This window comes from Hypanus sabinus, chromosome 3, assembly GCF_030144855.1.
Source record: "Hypanus sabinus isolate sHypSab1 chromosome 3, sHypSab1.hap1, whole genome shotgun sequence".
Taxonomy (NCBI): Eukaryota; Metazoa; Chordata; class Chondrichthyes; order Myliobatiformes; family Dasyatidae; genus Hypanus; species Hypanus sabinus.
In genome coordinates, this window is record NC_082708.1 from 189,571,387 (window position 1) to 189,592,570 (window position 21,184).

The window sequence follows — 21,184 nt, forward strand, 5'->3', positions numbered from 1 at the left end:
CCCCTGCTTCACCTCCCATCTGGTACAGGGGAACTGTCACCCTGCCCAATGCAGCCCACCACCTCCCATCAATGAACAAACCCTCCACCCCTATCACCTACCCGTGGGTCCCGAGGATCCACTTCCATCCCTGCATCTCCCATCCAGGACGAGACCTCATCCCCGTCCCACCCTCCAAATGGGACCCAACCCCAAGCCTCACACAACCTGGGCAGCACGCAAAACACGCCTCACTCCAATCCAGTGAACCAGTCCCTGAGCCCGGGGGCAGGCTGACACCTCCACACCCCTCCCTCAACTATCCCTCCCTGATACCCACACCCCACTAAACCCCTCACTCCCTAATCCTTCACCCTACCCCACCCTCACACCCTCTTCACTTAACACACATCCCACACCCCATTCACTCGGCCCACATCCCCTCCCTCACACCCACACCCCACTACACCCCTCACTCCCCAGCCATTCACCCTCCCCACCCCCACACCCACCACTGCACACCAGTACTACTCTCCTGCCCCCACACTGCCATGCTCGGTGTGACACTATGTTGGTTGCTAGGGAACAGTTGCCATGCTCGGTGTGACACTATGTTGGTTGCTAGGAACAAGTTGCCATGCTCGGTGTGACTGTGACCATCTCTTCCTTACACCCCAGGTGAACATGGAAACTGCTCGATTCTTCAAGTCGGACTTTGAAGAGAATGGTACCATGGACAACGTGTGTCTGTTCCTGAACCTCGCCAATGACCCAACGTAAGCACCAACTCCCTTCCAGACCCTTCCAACAATAGACCACCTCTTCACACTACAGTAACAACTTCAACTCCACCCAGAGATCTCAAGTCCTCCCCTCTCCCACAGAGAGATCCCCAAGGTTCCCCTCTGTGTGGGGTGATCCTGAAGCCTCCCCTATCCTGTGGGGAGATCCCGAGGTCTCCCCTCTCTCACAGGGAGATCCCGAGGTCTCCCCTCTCTCACAGGGAGATCCCGAGTCCTCCCCTCTCTCACAGGGAGATCCCGAGGATTCCCCTCTCTCACAGGGAGATCCCGAGTCCTCCCCTCTCTCACAGGGAGATCCCGAGTCCTCCCCTCCCTCACAGGGAGATCCCGAGGTCTCCCCTCTCTCACAGGGAGATCCCGAGGTCTCCCCTCTCTCACAGGGAGATCCCGAGGATTCCCCTCTCTCACAGGGAGATCCCGAGGATTCCCCTCTCTCACAGGGAGATCCCGAGTCCTCCCCTCTCTCACAGGGAGATCCCGAGTCCTCCCCTCCCTCACAGGGAGATCCCGAGGTCTCCCCTCTCTCACAGGGAGATCCCGAGGTCTCCCCTCTCTCACAGGGAGATCCCGAGGATTCCCCTCTCTCACAGGGAGATCCCGAGGATTCCCCTCTCTCACAGGGAGATCCCGAGTCCTCCCCTCTCTCACAGGGAGATCCCGAGGTCTCCCCTCTCTCACAGGGAGATCCCGAGGATTCCCCTCTCTCACAGGAAGATCCCGAGTCCTCCCCTCTCTCACAGGGAGATCCCGAGGTCTCCCCTCTCTCTCAGGGAGATCCCGAGGATTCCCCTCTCTCACAGGGAGATCCCGAGGATTCCCCTCTCTCACAGGGAGATCCCGAGGTCTCCCCTCTCTCACAGGGAGATCCCGAGGTCTCCCCTCTCTCACAGGGAGATCCCGAGGTCTCCCCTCTCTCACAGGGAGATCCCGAGGCCTCCCCTCTCTCACAGGGAGATCCCGAGTCCTCCCCTCTCTCACAGGGAGATCCCTAGTCCTCCCCTCTCTCACAGGGAGATCCCGAGGTCTCCCCTCTCTCACAGGGAGATCCCGAGGATTCCCCTCCCTCACAGGGAGATCCCGAGGTCTCCCCTCTCTCACAGGGAGATCCCGAGGTCTCCCCTCTCTCACAGGGAGATCCCGTCCTCCCCTCTCACAGGGAGATCCCGAGTCCTCCCCTCTCTCACAGGGAGATCCCGAGGTCTCCCCTCTCTCACAGGGAGATCCCGAGTCCTCCCCTCCCTCACAGGGAGATCCCGAGGATTCCCCTCTCTCACAGGGAGATCCCGAGTCCTCCCCTCTCTCACAGGGAGATCCCTAGTCCTCCCCTCTCTCACAGGGAGATCCCGAGGTCTCCCCTCTCTCACAGGGAGATCCCGAGGATTCCCCTCCCTCACAGGGAGATCCCGAGGTCTCCCCTCTCTCACAGGGAGATCCCGAGGTCTCCCCTCTCTCACAGGGAGATCCCGTCCTCCCCTCTCACAGGGAGATCCCGAGTCCTCCCCTCTCTCACAGGGAGATCCCGAGGTCTCCCCTCTCTCACAGGGAGATCCCGAGTCCTCCCCTCTCTCACAGGGAGATCCCGAGTCCTCCCCTCTCTCACAGGGAGATCCCGAGGATTCCCCTCCCTCATAGGGAGATCCCGAGGTCTCCCCTCCCTCACAGGGAGATCCCACGGCCTCCCCTCTCTCACAGGGAGATCCCGAGGTCTCCCCTCTCTCACAGGGAGATCCCGAGGTCTCCCCTCTCTCACAGGGAGATCCCGCAGCCTCCCCTCCCTCACAGGGAGATCCCGAGTCCTCCCCTCTCTCACAGGGAGATCCCGTCCCCTCCCTCACAGGGAGATCCCGAGTTCTCCCCTCTCTCACAGGGAGATCCCGAGTCCTCCCCTCTCTCACAGGGAGATCCCGAGGTCTCCCCTCCCTCACAGGGAGATCCCGCAGCCTCCCCTCTCTCACAGGGAGATCCCACGGCCTCCCCTCCCTCACAGGGAGATCCCGCGGCCTCCCCTCCCTCACAGGGAGATCCCGCGGCCTCCCCTCTCTCACAGGGAGATCCCGAGGTCTCCCCTCTCTCACAGGGAGATCCCGAGGATTCCCCTCCCTCACAGGGAGATCCCGAGGTCTCCCCTCTCTCACAGGGAGATCCCGAGGTCTCCCCTCTCTCACAGGGAGATCCCGAGGTCTCCCCTCTCTCACAGGGAGATCCCAAGGTCTCCCCTCTCTCACAGGGAGATCCCGCGGCCTCCCCTCTCTCACAGGGAGATCCCGAGTCCTCCCCTCTCTCACAGGGAGATCCCGAGGTCTCCCCTCTCTCACAGGGAGATCCCGAGGTCTCCCCTCTCTCTCAGGGAGATCCCGCAGCCTCCCCTCTCTCACAGGGAGATCCCGAGTCCTCCCCTCCCTCACAGGGAGATCCCGAGTCCTCCTCTGCCATGGACTGCATCTCACCTACTGCCTGCACTATGGCGCTCACCCGCTCTCCGCCCGCACAAGGCATAACCTTTCCGTTGCTCACCCTCCCTTGTGCGGCAGCGACACTCGTTCCTGCCGGCCCCACCTGCCTCCTCAGGATCAGAATCAGTGCAGCTTTCTGCTTTGTGACAGCAGAGCAATGCAGGCATAACAGATTGCTGCAAACTAACAATACGAGAGAAATCAGTAGGTGGTGTTCGTGGACTCGGAATCCATTCAGCAATCTGATGGTGGAGGGAAGAAGCTGTTCCTGAATTACTGAACGGGTGTCTTCAAAGTTCAGAGTACAAATTTATAATCAAAGCGTGTGCACCATCTACAACCTTGAAGTTCATCTTGCAGGCAGCCAAAAAACAAAGAAACATGGTAGAATTCATGACTGTCCAATGTGCAAAAGAGGATAAGTCATGCCAACGGTATTAAAAAATGAGTAAAATACACAAGGAAACGTGAGAAAATCTGGAGATGCTGGAGATCCGAGCAACACGCAGAAAATGCTGCAGGAACTCAGCGGGCCAGGCAGCGTCTATGGAAAAGAATAGACACTTCAGGCGGAGGCCATTCATCAGGAACACAGGGAACGCGGCCTGCAGAATCCCCAAAAGTGAATCAATCGTCGTGGAACCTGTTCAGCACTGAGGCGAGTGGAGCCAGTCCAGGAGCCCAATGGCTGCAGGACAATGTCTGCTCAGGAACCTTTGGCATTGCACCAAGCTCCCGCCTGATGGTAGCCATGAGAAGACAGGGAGATGGGTCAAACAGAGGCAGACATCGCTGAATGTTTGTTCATTTTAGGCTCTTGCTTTGACTATTTTAATCTCACGTTTACAGAATGAGGCTCCTGTACCACCTCCTTGATGGTAGTGATGAGGAAAGGTCATATCCTGCGTGTTGAGGGTCCTTAAGGCACCATCTTTCCTGACTCTGACAGAGGGTCTTTGATCTGATCCAATAACTGTTTTTCTCTCCACAGATGCTGCCTGACCTGATGAGTTTTTCCCATTATTTATTGCTTTCATCTCAGATTTGCAGTTGTTTGATTCACTTTTGGGGGATCTGGGTGCACTTGCGATGCCAGCATTGATTCTATCCCTACTCCCCTCAACAATCTGAGGGTAGGCTGCAGCCCTGAGCAACAGCTCCTCTGGTGAAGGAGTTCCCACAGTGCTGATGGGAAGGTTCGGCTCCTAGACTTGACTCCTGCCATTGGGAACGTCCTTCCTGCATCTACACTTGCCCAGTCCTGCTGGAATTTCTATGAGATCTCTCCTTTTTTCCACCTTCTAGTGAACATAAGCCCTTATGGCCAATGCTCCCTCTAAGGTGTGTGTGTACACATATCTTTTGCTACTAACATACAAAAGGTTGTCACTCTCTACCTTGCTAGCATGTTAAGTATATTTCGTGATCGAACACCATTTCCTTTTCCGGTTTCTGATGTGGACGGTGTTGACAACTTGGAGTCTGCGATGATTTGTCTGCAGATTTTGGAACTGGCTTGTGTATGCTGTTTCTATTGAAGAAATTACTGATTCACTATGTCGAATTCCAAAGAAGCAAAGGGCGTGAAGCTCAAAAGAACTTCTAGTTCATTTAAATGGCTCAGTGAAATGGTAGAAACTGCTACACTGAAAGCTCATGAGGTCAGGAACGTGTACCGACCAGAAATATTTATGTACAGTACAGAAACTGGTCTTACCTCTGTGTATTGTCACGATGCAGAAGTTGCTGGAGAATTTGCAAATGGAGTGATATTTGGAAAATTGACCTTTCAGAGTCTCAGTTAGCAACCAATCACATATGGACCGTGTGCGAAACCTCCAGTGAGGAAATCCTTCGTTACCCGCCACAGGCCTGCTACATGTGTTTTGTGAGAGTGCAGATGAACAAGAGTAAAAACGATCAAAACCAGAGGAGATCAAAGTTCTTACTGACAGTGTTTTGCTAGCAGTTAAAATGGATACCTCTATATGTAAAATTCAGTGTGCTCATGTTGTTGTCACTGGGCAAATAATTCCAGACTGGTGATTAGACTTAGAGGACCATTGATTATGACCCAATGTGTCAGAATCAGATTCAGGTTTGCTGTGACGCTGAGATAAGTCCAGGATGAACTGGGACACATCGTCAAGTCAAGTCACTTTTTTTTGTCATTTCAACCATAACTGCTGGCAAAATACACAGTAAAAACGAGACAATGTTTTTCAGGACCATGGTGCTACATGAAACAATACAAAAACTACACTGAACAACGTAAAAACAACACAGAAAAAACTACACTAGGCTGCAGACCTACCCAGGACTGCATAAAGTGCACAAAACAGTGCAGGCATTACAATAAATAATAAACAAGACAATAGGCACAGTAGAGGGCAGTAAGTTTGTGTCAGTCCAGGCTCTGGGTATTAAGGAGTCTGATGGCTTGGGGGAAGAAACTTACATAGTCTGGTCGTGAGAGCCCAAATGCTCCGGTGCCTTTTCCCAGACGGCAGGAGGGAGAAGAGTTTGTATCAGTGATTCAACCTGGGGTCATCAAGTGTTTCAAATCTTTCACCATCATTGGTCAGTGGACTTCCTAGGTAGAAAGAGTCAATCTTAGAAAACCTAGCACATTTATTTGAGGATGTGATGAAGCACGTTGATGAAGAAAGAGCACATTGATGAAGAAAGAGCACATTGATGAAGAAAGAACACATTGATGAAGGAAGAGCACATTGATGAAGGAAGAGCACATTGATGAAGGAAGAGCACATTGATGAAGAAAGAGCACATTGATGAAGAAAGAGCACATTGATGAAGGAAGAGCAGTAGATGATCCAGAACTGGCTTGCCCACAGAAGGCAAAGTGTGGTTGTAGACGGGTCATATTCTGCATGGAGGCCGGTCACCGGTGGTGTCCCTCGGGGATCTGTTCTGAGATTCCTTCTCTTTGTGATTTTTATAAATGACCTGGATGAGGAAGTGGAGGGATGGGTTAGTGGATTTGCTGATGACACAAAGGTCGGGGGTGTTGTGGATAGTGTGGAGGGCTATCAGAGGTTACAGCAAGACATTGATAGGGTACAAAACTGGGATGAAAAGTGGCATATGGAGTTCAACCCAGATAAGTGTGAGGTGGTTCATTTCGGTAGGTCAAATATTATGGCTGAATATAGTATTAATGGTAAGACTCCTGGCAGTGTGGAAGATCAGGGGGATCTTGGGGTTCGAGTCCATAGGACACTCAAAGCTGCTGTGCAGGTTGACTCTATGGTTAAGAAGGTGTACGGTGTATTGGCCTTCATCAATCGTGGGATTGAGTTGAAGAGCCAAGAGGTAATGTTGCAGCTATATAGGACCCTGGTCAGATCCCACTTGGAGTACTGTGCTCAGTTCTGGTCGCCTCACTATAGGAAGGACGTGGAAACCATAGAAAGGCTGCAGAGGAGATTTACAAGGATGTTGCCTGGATTGGGGAGCATGCTTATGAGAATAGGTTGAGTGAACTTGGCCTTTTCTCCTTGGAGCGACGGAGGATGAGAGATGACCTGATGGAGGTGTATAAGATAATGAGAGGCATTGATCGTGTGGATAGTCAGAGGCTTTTTCCCAGGGCTGAAATGGCTAACACAAGAGGGCATAGTTTTAAGGTGCTTGTAAGTAGGTACAGAGGAGATATCAGGGGTAGGTTTTTTACGCAGAGAGTGGTGAGTGTGTGGAATGGGCTGCCGGCAGCAGTGGTGGAGGTGGATACGATAGGGTCTTTTAGGAGACTCCTGGACAGGTACATGGAGCTCAGAAAAATAGAGGGCTATGGGTAAGCCAAGGTAGTTCTAAGGTAGGGACATGTTGGTGTGTCGAAGGGCCTGTATTGTGCTGTATGTTTTCTATGTTTCTATGTTCTTAACTATGGAGAGTTTATGGAATCAGAATCAGGATTACTATCACTGGCCAATGTTGTGAAATTTGTTGTTTTATATATATATAAAACTTTAAAAGTAGTACAGAATGAGCAAAAACAGAAAAAAAAATGGGTTCATTCATGATAATTCATGGGTTCATTCTCCATTCAGAAATCTGATGGCGGAGGGGCTGAAGCTGTTACTGAGTGTCTTCAGGCTCCTGTGACTCCTGGTGGTAGCAGTGAGACGAGGACATGTCCTTGTTGATGGGAATCCTTAATGATGACAGCACTTTTTTGAGGCATTGCCTTTTGAAGATCTCGATGGTGGGAGGCTGGCACTCATGTTGGAGCTGATTGAGTTTGCATCTTTCTGCAGCTTTTTCCGATCCTGTGCAGTGGGCCCTCCACACCAGACAGTGATGTGACCAGTGAATAGGATGTGGTAGAGGCAGGTACAATGACACATTTGGACAGGTACCTGGATAGAGGTTTCGAGGCTCTCCAGTACATTCAGATGGACTCTGGACCCTTACCGTCTCCTTGCACTACACTTTCTCTGCATTAAACCATAAAACATGGGATCAGAATTAGGCCATTCAACCCATCAAGCCTGCTCTACCGTTTCTATCATGGCTGATCCACTATCCCACCCAACCTCACTTTCTTGCCTTCTCCACGTAACCTTTGACAACCTTTCTAAACTAGAATCTGTCAAACTCTGCTTTAAATATACCAAATGGCTTGGCCTGCACAGCTGTCTGTGGCAATGAATTCCATACATTCACCACCATCTGGGTAAGGAAATACCTCCTCATCTCTGACCTAAATGGATGCCCCTCTATTCTGAAGCAGTGAGTGCCCTCTGGTCCTTGACTCTCCCTCTGCAGGAGACATTCTCTCCATGTCCACTCTATCTAGGCCTTTCAATATTCAGTTGGTCTTGTTGTCCCTTGTGCTACCTCAGAGCACTGTTGTAATGAGTACTGCAGTGTAACGGTACGCAAGACAAGTCTGTCACCGAATCTCTGTATATGCGACTGTAATGGACCAGTTCCAGTGGGTGCCATGGTTCCGTAACGGTTAGTGCGACTCTATTACAGCTCAGGGCGTCACAGAATTCAGAGTTCAATTCTGACGTCACCGTAAGGAGTTTGTACGTCCTCTCCGCGGAATGCGTGGGATTCCTCCCACAGTCCAAAGACTAGAATCGAACAGAATAGAACTTTATTGTTATTGCTCAAGACAAGATTGCAGTGCTACTCCAGTCAGTGCAAAACAGATATTTGCAATGCATGGGTTACGGCTTAATATATATAAAAAAAGAAAAAGGCAGCAACTCCCAGCAGCTTTTTTTGGGGGGCTTTGGCAGCAACTGATTGAGAGATCAGAAGCTCTAGAGGAGGGAAATTCACTCAGGCTCACTAACAGAGTAGAAAAAGGCAGCAACTCCCGGCAGTTTTTTTTTTGGAGATTTGACCAGTGGCCAATTGGTGTTTGGGATTGATTAGCAAGGACAGATTAAAGTAAGGCAGGGGTGGGCAGATTGGCCATCATCACAGCGGCCATTGTCAGAGTGGATTGAGTCAGAATGGAAATTTTGAGGCTTTAGCTCATTGAGGCTTTAGCAAAGAGAGGCTTCAGACAGAGAAGGCGAAAAAGAAAAACTGTAGATAGAGTTTACCCCCCCCACCCTCCCCCTTTACGTTTGATCAGTTAGATCAGTAGAGATGCCAGGCAGGACAGCTGAATGCTCCTCTTGTGGGATGTGGGAGGGCAGGGAGATCTCCAGAGTCCCTGATGACTACAATTGCAGGAAGTGCATCCGGCTGCAGCTTCTAACAATCAGTGTTAAGGAGCTGGAGCTGGAACTGGATGAACTCCGGATTATTCGGGTGGCTAAAAGGGTGATGGATAGGACATATAGAGAGGTAGTTACACCCAAGGTGCAGGACACAGGAAACTGAGTGACAGTCAGGAAGGGGAAAGGGGTTAAGGAGCCATGCCCCTGTGGCAATGGTTGGATCTCTGCCTCTGTGACTCAGAAGGGAAGGGGAGAAGAGGTGCGCTTGCTGATAGGAGATTCATTAGTCAGGGGAACAGAAAGGAGGTTCTGTGGACAAGAATGAGACTTCCAGATTGTAACTTACCTCCCGGGTGCCAGGGTCCAGGACATCTCAGATCGAGTTCTCAGCATTCTTAAGTGGGAGGGTGAATAGTCTGAAGTCATGGTCTATGTAGGTACCAATGACCTGGGTAGGACAAGTGATGAGGTTCTGCATAGGGAATTTGGTGCTACGTTAAAGGGCAGGACCTCCAGCAATGTGATCTCAGTATTGCTACCCATGCCACGTGCGAGTGAGGCTAAAAATGGAAAGATTATACAGTATAACACATGGCAAAGGAGATGGTGTAGGAGGGATGGTATGAGTTTTGGATCATTGCGCTCTCTTGCGGGAAGGTGGGACCTGTACAGAAGGGATGGTTTGCACCTGAACTGGACGGGGAGTGATATCCTAGTGGGAAGGTTTGTTAATGCTGTACGGTGGGGTTTAAACTAGAGTTACAGGGGAATGGGAATCAGAGTTTCAGAACAGTTAGAGGAGAGTTTGTGGAGGCAGATGCTGGTAAAACCTCAGACAATGTCAGGAATCAAAGGGTTGAGCATGGTGCGACTAGTGTCCTGAACTGTGTATATTTCAGTCAAGAAATATCGTAGGAAAGACGGATAATCTCAGGGCATGGATTAACACCTGGAATTATGACACTGTAGCCATTAGTGAGACTTGATAGCCCATAACACTCAAGGCCATTGGCAAGCCGGGGTGTAGCATTATTCAGCTGCACAACGGCTCTTGGGAAGAAGCTGTTTAGTCTTACTGTCTTGACTAAGATCTCCAGATGGCAGGAGATTAAACAGACTGTGTCCAGGATGGGATGGGGCTTTAATGATGTTACGAGCACACAGTAGGCACTGAGAGTTGTAGGTTGTCTCCAGGTCTGGTAACAGAGTCCCAGTGATGTGCTGATCCATCCTAATCACCCATTGGAGTGTTTTGTGACCCGTCGTGCTGCAGCTAGAGTACCACACTGTCATAATTGGTCATTGTAAATTGTCACGTGGTTATGTTAGGGTTAAATCGGGGTTGGGGGTCACTAGGAAGGTGTGGCTCGAAGGGACTGATGAGCCTATTCCTTTCTGCATCACCAAATCAATCAATCACCCAGTTTGAATATCACTGGCATACGTAGTGAAATTTGTTGTTCTGTGGCAGTTGTACATTGCAATACATAGTAATAAAAACTATAATTTACAATAATATATACGGTAAGATGATATATTAGATTAGTGCAAAAAGAGAGCAAAATATAAAGAATATTGGTAGTGCTCATTGCCCATTCAGAATTCTGATGGTGGAGGGGAAGAAGGTGTTCTTAAAATGTTGGGTGTGTGTCTTCAGGATCCTGTATCTCCCCCTTGATGGTAGAAATGAGAGGAGGAATTGTCCTGGGTGAAGGGGGTAGTAATGATGGATGCCACCTTTTTGGAGCATTGCCTTTTGAAGGTATTTTGGATGTCGGAAAGGTGAGTGCCCATGATGGGGCTGGCTGAGTTTACAACTTTCTGTAGCTGTTTTCCAACCCTGTGTAGTTGCCCCTCGGTACCTGAATTATGGGTCAAATGCAGGCGAATGGGCCCAGCTTAGGTAGGCAACTTGGTCAGCATAGGCCAGTTAGGCCTGTTTCCAAGTTGTGTTACTTTGAACAGACAGGGTGTGATGCTCTGTTTCTTGATTAATTGACAAATTTATGGATTCAAATTCAGCCCAAAGAACAAAAAGGTGAAACAATATATTGTTCAATAACTCTGAAATGTTTGTGACCGTGGTCGTGTTCTGCATTTGCCAGAGTTTCTGTTGTAATTTAGGTGGCCTGGGATGGTTGCCCTCCCCCCACCCCCATGCTTTAACCAGCCTGACAGCAAGTCCACTCCATTCCCACATCCCGGAGCAGATGATGGGACAAGCCTTGGGAACGGGCCTGCTAGGGTCCGCTGAGGGACATGGTTACCATGGTGATATCAGTGTCAGGGCGGCTCATAGCTGACCCCTGGTGGTGGCCAGCGGCATTGCAGTGAACTCTCTTGCGGGGGTGGGGTGGGGGGGGGAGAGAGGCTCTTCAGTCCATCAAATCCCTGCCAGTCTTACCCCTTCAAATTTCTCTTGCCTCCTCCTTCAAATCAATGATTGAAAGAGAGTACAGAGAAAACTTACAAGGGTGTTGCTGGGACTGGAGGACCTGAGTTGTAGGGAAAGATTGAATAGGTTGTGACTTTATTCCTTGGAGCGCAGGAGAATGAGGAGAGATTTGATAGAGATGTATGAAATTGTGAGGGATGTAGATGTAAGCAGGTTTTTTTCCATTGAGGTTGGGTGAAGCTAGAACTAGAGGTCATGGGTTAAGCGTGTAAGGTGAAATGTTTAAGGGGAAGCTGAGAGGGAACTTCTTCATTCAGAGGGTGGTGAGAGTGTGGAATGAGCTGCCAGTAGAAGTGGAGGATGTGGGTTCGACTTCAGCATTTAAGAGAAGTTTGGATAGGTATATGGACAGGAGGGGTTTGGTCTGAGTGTGGGTCGATGGGACCAGGCAGAATAATAGTCCAGCATGGCCTAGATGGAATGAATGGCCTGTTTCTGTGCTGTTGTGCTCTATGATTCTATGATCTGTGCTCTTTTTGAAAGCCCTGCTACAGCCCCTCCTACTGGCAGTTCCAAGTTGCCCACGCTCAATGTCAAGCCACCCTAAATATTTAATTTGGCTTTTCCGCTTCTTGAACTACCTCCCAATGGGAATGGCATTCCTTGTAACTTTCCACTTGGGAGCATGAACATCAAATTCTCAAACTTCTGGTAGCCATCATTTTCTTCAACAGCAGGGAACACAACAAACAACAAAACAACAAAGCAAGCCCCTATCTCATCTTGGACTACGTTAGTCATAGACACAAAGAGCACTTCCACTGTGTATGGGACAAATACAGCTAATCGAATCTTGTTCCCTGTAGCATCGAGAGGATCATCACTCCTCGTCTGGCACTGACCGCAGCCGAGTTCCTGGCCTACCAATGTGAGAAACACGTCCTGGTCATCCTAACGGACATGAGCTCCTACGCAGAGGCCCTGAGAGAGGTGGGTAGCGGGCACACTGGGGCAGGGTGGGGGAGAGTTCAGAGTGGTAGTCAGACCAATCAGGACAGCTAATTAATCCAATCAAATCAGTGAGAAGTGTGTGGGGCAGCCAGCAAATGTCGCCATGCTTCCAGCACCAACATAGCATGCCCACAACTCACTGACCCTAACCCGAATGCCTTTGGAATGTGCGAGGAATCCAGAGGAAAGCCACACGACCATGGGGAGAACGTAGAAACTCCTAACAAACGGCACCGGAATTGAACCTCAAACTTAGAGCTGGCACTGTGAAGTGTTACACTAACCACCTCAGTACTGTGCCAGCCTTGATGCCAGTTTAAAATGCCCACAGGGGCAGACCATAAGGAGCAAACCATCCTGCTGTAACACGACCATTCAACAGTCCCCTGACTATGGACTCTTGACCTCAGTCTACCTCATTATGGCCTTGCACATTATTGCCTGCCTGCACTGCACTCTCTCCGAAACTGTAACACTCTGATCTGCATTCTGTTATTGTTTTCCCTTGTACTACCTCCATGCTCTATGTCATAAACTGATCTAACCCCCATTATTTTACTCACATCAGTTATACCTTCTGGGTTCCAGAGGGAACAAGCCCACCCCATCCAATCTCTACCCTTCTCTCCGAATTTCCTGCAACCTGCCTGGGGCACCCCACTCCCAATCGGGGTTCCGGCTGAGGGGCGCGGTAACTGTGCTGGACACGGAGTGGGTGGCAACCCACTGTCTCCTTACTGTGATCAGACAGGCTTCAGCTCCTGAGAGAATCCAAAATAGAATCAGGTTTATCATCACTGACATTTGTCGTGAAACTGGTTACTTTGCAGCAGCAGTACAATCCGTAATACTGGAAATTACAATGAAAATATATTAAAAAATAAATTGTGCAAAAAAAGAGCAGAAGAGTGAGGTGTAGGTTTCTTGAACATTCAGAAATCTGACAGCAGAGGGGAAGTAGCAGTTCCTGAAATGTTGAGTCGGCTCCTGTACCTCCTCCCTGATGGCAGCAATGAGAAGAGGACATTGGTGAGGGTCGTTGGCGACGGATGCTGCCCTCTTGAGGCATCGCCTTTTGAAGATGCCCTCGACTGTGGAGGGGCTAGTGCCCAAGATGGAGCTGGCTGAGATTACAACTTCTCTGATCCTGCCTGTGCAGTGACCCCTCCACACCAGACACTGATGCATGTTAGAATGCTCTCCACAGTACATCTGCGGGAATTTGAAAGTGTCTTTGGTGACATAGCAAGTCTCCTCAAATTCCCAATGAAATATAGTTGTGTTTGTGATTGCATCAGTCTGTTGGGCCTAGGAGAGACCTGAGACGTTGACACACGTATGCCTATGAAAGTCATCAAACTCCCCAGGGACAGGGCTGGGCTGAAGTCGAACTTCCACCTCACCCCCCACACTGACCCTCCCTCCTCGTCACAGGAACTCAGGGACACAGGCAGGCCACTGGGTCAGTGTAATTACCAGAAGCAGGGGATAGGAGTGGGGGCTCTAACCTCCGGTTTGCACTGGGATGGAGCCAGGGTGTGGCATTGAGTCTAATGTTGTGTCTGTCTCCCTCCTTGACCTTCACCCTCCCCTCACACCCCCACACTCACTCCTACCCCAAACCATCCCACTCTCCCTCTCCAATCCCAACCTCAATCCCATTCCCCTCACCCTCCCTCCCTCTCTCCCTGCCACCTCCCACAGGTGTCGGCAGCACGGGAGGAGGTTCCCGGGCGCCGGGGCTTCCCGGGATACATGTACACTGACCTGGCGACCATCTACGAGCGGGCGGGCCGCGTTGAGGGGCGTTCCGGCTCCATCACACAGATCCCCATCCTCACCATGCCCAACGATGGTCAGTGTCCCCCGACTGTACCTCCCACCCTGTCCCACACCCCTCCCAACCCGTCCCCCACCTGTTCCCCACCCCATACCTCCCACCCTGTCCCACACCCCTCCCAACCCGTTCTCCACCCCATACCTCCCAACCCTGTCCCACACCCCTCCCAACCCGTTTCCCAACCCGTTCCCCACCCACACCCCCTCAAACCGTCCCACACCCCTCAACTCATCCCCCACCTCCCATACCCCCAACCTGTCCCACACCCCTCAACTCATCCCCCACCTCCCATACCTCCCACCCTGTCCCACACCCCTCAACTCATCCCCCACCTCCCATACCCCCAACCTGTCCCACACCCCTCAACTCATCCCCCACCTCCCATACCTCCCACCCTGTCCCACACCCCTCAACTCATCCCCCACCTCCCATACCTCCCACTGTCCCACACGCCTCCCAACCCGTTCCCCACCCCATACCTCCCAACCCTGTCCCACACCCCTCCCAACCCGTTTCCCAACCCGTTCCCCACCCACACCCCCTCAAACCGTCCCACACCCCTCAACTCATCCCCCACCTCCCATACCTCCCACCCTGTCCCACACCCCTCAACTCATCCCCCACCTCCCATACCTCCCACCCTGTCCCACACCCCTCAACTCATCCCCCACCCACCCTGTCCCACACCCCTCCCAACCCGTTTCCCAACCTGTTCCCCACCCACACCCCCTCAAACCGTCCCACACCCCTCAACTCATCCCCCACCTCCCATACCTCCCACCCTGTCCCACACCCCTCAACTCATCCCCCACCTCCCATACCTCCCACCCTGTCCCACACCCCTCAACTCATCCCTCACCTCCCATACCTCCCACCCTGTCCCACACCTCTCCCAACCCGTTTCCCAACCCGTTCCCCACCCACACCCCCTCAAACCGTCCCACACCCCTCAACATCCCCCACCTCCCATACCTCCCACCCTGTCCCACACCCCTCAACTCATTCCCCACCTCCCATACCTCCCACCCTGTCCCACACCCCTCAACTCGTCCCCCACCTCCCATACCTCCCACCCTGTCCCACACCCCTCCCAACCCGTTTCCCAACCCGTTCCCCACCCACACCCCCTCAAACCGTCCCACACCCCTCAACTCATCCCCCACCTCCCATACCCCCAACCTGTCCCCCACCTCCCATACCTCCCAACCTGTCCCACACCCCTCAACTCATCCCCCACCTCCCATACCTCCCAACCCATCCGCACCCACACCCCACCCCCAACCCGTACCCCACCCACACCCCCCCAAACCGTCCCACACCCCTCTCAACTTGTCCCCCACCCCCCCATACCTGCCAACCCGTCCCACACTGCTCTCCACCCTCCCTGAACCACCTGCTCCATCACACGAATCACCATTCTCAGTGTCCACATCTCAGACACACTTCCCTACCCGCCACCCCTCCGCTCGCCTACTGACTCCCCTCCCTCAGAGCATCACAGGGTGCCAAGACAGAGGGTCCCACAGAGAGGGAGACCTTACCCTCCGTCCTCAGTAAGCACCGTCCGGGGGCAGTAGAGCAGATGGCGTGAGAGGGTACAGACCAGACGGTGGGGGACAGACCTTTCAGTGGGTACAGATGACTGACCAGAACCAGGCACATTTGGTGGAGTCAGACGGAACCAGGCAGATCAGACAACCAGACAGATCCAAAAGACAAACATTGGGATCTGGACGGAGCCACCAGACAGATCTAAATGGAGCCGGGCAAACAGGTGCCTAACCCCGGACCAGAGCAGCCTCAGGTGGGACGTATGACCGTGCAGTGAGTGGGGACGGGGGGAGAAACACACCTCTCTGTAATTCAGCCACAGACATGCCCTGACCCCTGCCAATACTCAGAGCTGCCAGTGGGCGTTTTGACGAGACCTCTTCAAAGAAAGAATGTGCTAGCATTGGAGGAGGCTGACGTGAATGACTCCAGAGTGAAGGAGTTAACATACGAGGGGCGCTTGATAGGCTGTACTCACTGGGGGAGTCGAGGACCTGAGGGCACAGCCTCAGAACCGAGAGATGTCCATTTGGAACAGAGAACAGGAGAAATTCCTTCAGCCAGGGAGTGGTGAGTCTGTGGAGTTCATTGCCACAGGCAGCCGTGGGGGCCAGGTCATGGAGTCCAGCCAAAGTGGAAGTGGTTAGTCAGGGCATGCAAGATTACTGAGAGAAGTCGGGAGGGTGGGGGTGGAAAAAATATCAACCATGATGAATGGTGGGACTGACTCGATGGGCTGAATGGCGTAATTCTGTCCCTAATCTTATGGTCTGTGTTACATACTGTACCCAGATAACAGATATCAGATAGGCTGAGGCTGTTGAAGGAGGCTGAGAGGTGACCTTACAGAGGTTTATAGAACCAGGAGGGGCACAGTTAAGGGCAAATGCTCACAGTCCTTTCCCCAGAGTCCAAAACCAAAGCACACCAGACTGAGGTGAGAGGGGAAGATTTAAAAGGGATCTGAGGGGGAGGTTTTCACCCAGAGGGCGATCCATCTATCGAGAGGAAGTGGTTGAGGACATCCGGGAGGGATATGTGGCAAACGTGGACGAGTCGGACTCACTCAGGTAGACGACTCGGCTAGCACGGATGGCCTGGGCCAAAGGGTCAGCTGTGTGACTGTGAGCCACATTGTGTGGGGGAGCAGACAAAGCTCGTGGCTGAAGGTCCTGGTGGAATTATCCCCGCTCCCACTGAGACTGGCGGTCCATAATTCCATAACACTGGAGCAGTTGCTAACATCCCAGAGACTCACAGGGAGGGTGGGGACCTGTGATGGGACACTAACAAAAGTTGGAGGGGGGGGTGTCTCCCATCTGTTTCAGACATCACCCATCCCATCCCTGACCTGACTGGCTTCATCACCGAGGGACAGATCTACGTGGACAGGCAGTTACACAACAGACAGGTGGGTGTCTCGGTCACCCCAGCCTCACCCACTCACTGCCCAGCTGGTGAGGGTGGGGGCCAGTTATCAGGAAGACATGCTCTCCACAACTCAGTCCAAGCACTCCCAGAGTGGGAGGGAACAGGGACACTGTCTCCCACACACTTAGTGGGTGGGGGAGAGATGAATGGGGGATGGAGATGGGATGACAAGTGAGTGGGGTTATTTGGAGATGGAGTGATGAGTGGGTGGGGAGTTTAAGATAGGGTGACGAGTGGGTGGAATTTATTGGAGATGGGGTGACAAGTGGGTGGCGGAGTTGAAGATGGAGTGATGAGTGTGTAGCGGAGATGGATGGTGTGTAGATTGGGTGGGGGAGTTGGAGATGGGATGATGAGTGGTTGGAGGAGTTGAAGGTGGAGTGATGAGTGTGTAGCGGAGATGGGTGGTGTGAAGATTGGGTGGGGGAGTTGGAGATGGGGTAAGGACTGGGTGGGGGGATTTGGCGATGTGGTGACGAGTGGGTTGAGGTTGGTGGTGGGTGTAGGCAATGGGCTGCGTGATGAAGGGGTGATGGGTGGATATCTGTGGGTTGCATTGATATTGGTGGGGGTTGGTGATGGGTGAGTTGTGAGGGCAGAGGTGAGTGATGGAGTCTAGTGTGGGTAGGGTTGTTTGTCAGTTGGTGGAGATTGGATGGTGGGATTGCTGGGTGGTGTTGGGGCAGTGAAGGGTTGTGGGTGAATGGAGATGGATTGAGAAGTGGTGAGGGTGGGGTGACGATGTGTAGATGTGGGTAGAGTTGGGGTGATGTTTGGTATTGGTTTTCTTCTTAAGCCCCTCACCCCTGCTGGGCCCTTGGCCACTGACAGCAGCTCTGTCCTGGACCGGTAGAAGGTTGATTAGCCCTGTAGCTTCAGCCTTCACCACACAAGCTCACACGTCCTCTGGGCGTGGATCCTTCCTCTCCCAGGGATGAAGCTTTTGGAGCTCCTGTTGGCATTTCTGGATGACTGAGCTTTTATGGGATGGGGTCGCCAGCCTGAATGCCATGTCCGAACTTCCTCCTCCTGCAGCCAGACTTGGGAGAGTCGGGTGTAGATGTAGGAGGGTGGATATGGGTGCTGGTGGGTGATGGGTGATGTGGGTGACGGTCTGGGAAGGACTGGGTGTAACTACCTGCTCAGGTTGTGGGTGGGAGGACAGGCTCACACATCTAATGCTGGATGGTCTGTTGCCCCTGCAGATCTACCCACCCATCAATGTGCTGCCCTCGCTATCTCGTCTGATGAAGTCGGCCATTGGGGAGGGCATGACCCGCAAGGATCACGCCGAGGTCTCCAACCAGCTGGTGAGGGGCCGCCGTCAGCACACCGCACGTCCCGGGCAGAGCCCCCGTCAGCACAACGCAAGTCCCGGGCAGAGCCCCCGTCAGCACACCGCACGTCCCGGGCAGAGCCCCCGTCAGCACACCGCAAGTCCCGGGCAGAGCCCCCATCAGCACACCGCACGTCCCGGGCAGAGCCCCCGTCAGCACACCGCAAGTCCCGGGCAGAGCCCCCGTCAGCACACCGCACATCCTGGGCAGAGCCCCCGTCAGCACACCGCACGTCCCGGGCAGAGCCCCCGTCAGCACACCGCACGTCCCGGGCAGGGAAACCGTCAGCACACTGCAAGTCCCGGACAGAGCCCCCGTCAGCACACCGCACGTCCCGGGCAGAGCCCCCGTCAGCACACCACACGTCCCGGACAGGGCCGCTGTTAGCACACCGCACGTCCCGGGCAGAGCCCCCGTCAGCACACCGCACGTCCCGGGCAGAGCCCCCGTCAGCACACCGCACGTCCCGGGCAGAGCCCCCGTCAGCACACCGAATGTTCCGGGCAGGGAAACCGTCCGCACACCGCACGTCCCGGGCAGAGCCCCCGTCAGCACACCGCAAGTCCCGGGCAGAGCCCCCGTCAGCACACTGCAACTCCCGGACAGAGCCCCTGTCAGCACACCGCACGTCCCGGGCAGAGCCCCCATCAGCACACCGCACGTCCCGGGCAGAGCCCCCGTCAGCACACCGCACGTCCCAGACAGAGCCCCCGTCAGCACACCGCACGTCCCGGGCAGAGACCCCGTCCGCACACCGCAAGTCCCGGGCAGGGAAACCGTCCGCACACCGCACGTCCCGGGCAGAGCCCCCGTCAGCACACCGCACGTCCCGGACAGAGCCCCCGTCAGCACACCGCACGTCCCGGGCAGGGAAACCGTCCGCACACCGCACGTCCCGGGCAGAGCCCCCGTCAGCACACCGCACGTCCTGGGCAGGGAAACCGTCCGCACACCGCACGTCCCGGGCAGAGACCCCGTCAGCACACCGCAAGTCCCGGGCAGGGAAACCGTCCGCACACCGCACGTCCCGGGCAGAGCCCCCGTCAGCACACCGCACGTCCCGGGCAGAGCCCCCGTCAGCACACCGCACGTCCCGGGCAGAGCCACTGTCAGCACACCGCACGTCCCGGGCAGGGCCCCCGTCAGCACACCGCACGTCCCGGGCAGGTCACCCGTCAGCACATCGCACGTCCCGGGCAGAGCCCCCGTCAGCACACCGCACGTCACGGGCAGGGCCCCCGTCAGCAAACCGCACGTCCCGGGCAGAGCCCCCGTCAGCACACCGCACGTCCCGGGCAGAGCCCCCGTCAGCACACCGCACGTCCCGGGCAGAGCCCCCGTCAGCACACCGCACGACCCAGACAGAGCCCCCGTCAGCACACCGCACGTCCCGGGCAGAGACCCCGTCCGCACACCGCAAGTCCCGGGCAGGGAAACCGTCCGCACACCGCACGTCCCGGGCAGAGCCCCCGTCAGCACACCGCACGTCCCGGACATAGCCCCCGTCAGCACACCGCACGTCCCGGGCAGGGAAACCGTCCGCACACCGCACGTCCCGGGCAGAGCCCCCGTCAGCACACCGCACGTCCTCGGCAGGGAAACCGTCCGCACACCGCACGTCCCGGGCAGAGACCCCGTCAGCACACCGCAAGTCCCGGGCAGGGAAACCGTCCGCACACCGCACGTCCCGGGTAGAGCCCCCGTCAGCACACCGCACGTCCCGGGCAGAGCCCCCGTCAGCACACCGCACGTCCCGGGCAGAGCCCCTGTCAGCACACCGCACGTCCCGGGCAGGGCCCCCGTCAGCACACCGCACGTCCCGGGCAGGTCACCCGTCAGCACATCGCACGTCCCGGGCAGAGCCCTCGTCAGCACACCGCACGTCCCGGGCAGGGCCCCCGTCAGCACACCGCACGTCACGGGCAGGGCCCCCGTCAGCACACCGCACGTCCCGGGCAAGGCCCCCGTCATCACACAGCACGTCTCGGGCCGGGCCCCCGTCAGCACACCGCACGTCCCGGGCAGAGCCCCCATCAGCACACCGAATGTCCCGGGCAGGGAAACCGTCAGCACACCGCACGTCCCGGGCAGAGCCCCCGTCAGCACACCGCACGTCCCGGGCAGAGCCCCCATCAGCACACCGCACGTCCCGGGCAGGGAAACCGTCCGCACACCGTACGTCCCGGGCAGGGAAACTGTCCGCACACCGCACGTCCCTGGCAGGGAAACTGTCAGCACACCGCACGTCCCGGGCAGGGAAACCGTCAGCACACTGCACGTCCCGGGCAGAGCCCCCGTCAGCACACCGCACGTCCCGGACAGGGCCCCCGTCAGCACACCACACGTCCCGGACAGGGCCGCTGTTAGCACACCGCACGTCCTGGGCAGGGAAACCGTCCGCACACCGCACGTCCCGGGCAGAGACCCCGTCAGCACACCGCAAGTCCCGGGCAGGGAAACCGTCCGCACACCGTACGTCCCGGGCAGGGAAACCGTCCGCACACCGCACGTCCCGGGCAGAGCCCCCGTCAGCACACCGCACGTCCCGGGCAGAGCCCCTGTCAGCAGACCGCACGTCCCGGGCAGGGCCCCCGTCAGCACACCGCACGTCCCGGGCAGGTCACCCGTCAGCACATCGCACGTCCCGGGCAGAGCCCTCGTCAGCACACCGCACGTCCCGGG

At 54.9% G+C, this 21,184-nt stretch overlaps 1 protein-coding gene across 2 annotated transcripts in view; it reads left to right on the top strand.

The window, feature by feature from the left end:
- LOC132391988 (V-type proton ATPase subunit B-like) overlaps positions 1-21,184 on the top strand; it is a 90,210-nt gene that overhangs the window by 36,605 nt on the left and 32,421 nt on the right. Inside the window, exons 8-12 of one of the 2 annotated variants that reach the window (XM_059965853.1) lie at positions 658-755; positions 12,199-12,322; positions 14,048-14,198; positions 17,036-17,145; positions 18,371-18,475. In XM_059965853.1, the coding sequence (XP_059821836.1) occupies positions 658-755; positions 12,199-12,322; positions 14,048-14,198; positions 17,036-17,145; positions 18,371-18,475 (588 nt within the window). The remainder of the gene's footprint in view (positions 1-657; positions 756-12,198; positions 12,323-14,047; positions 14,199-17,035; positions 17,146-18,370; positions 18,476-21,184) is intronic. The other variant, XM_059965852.1, reaches the window with a different exon arrangement.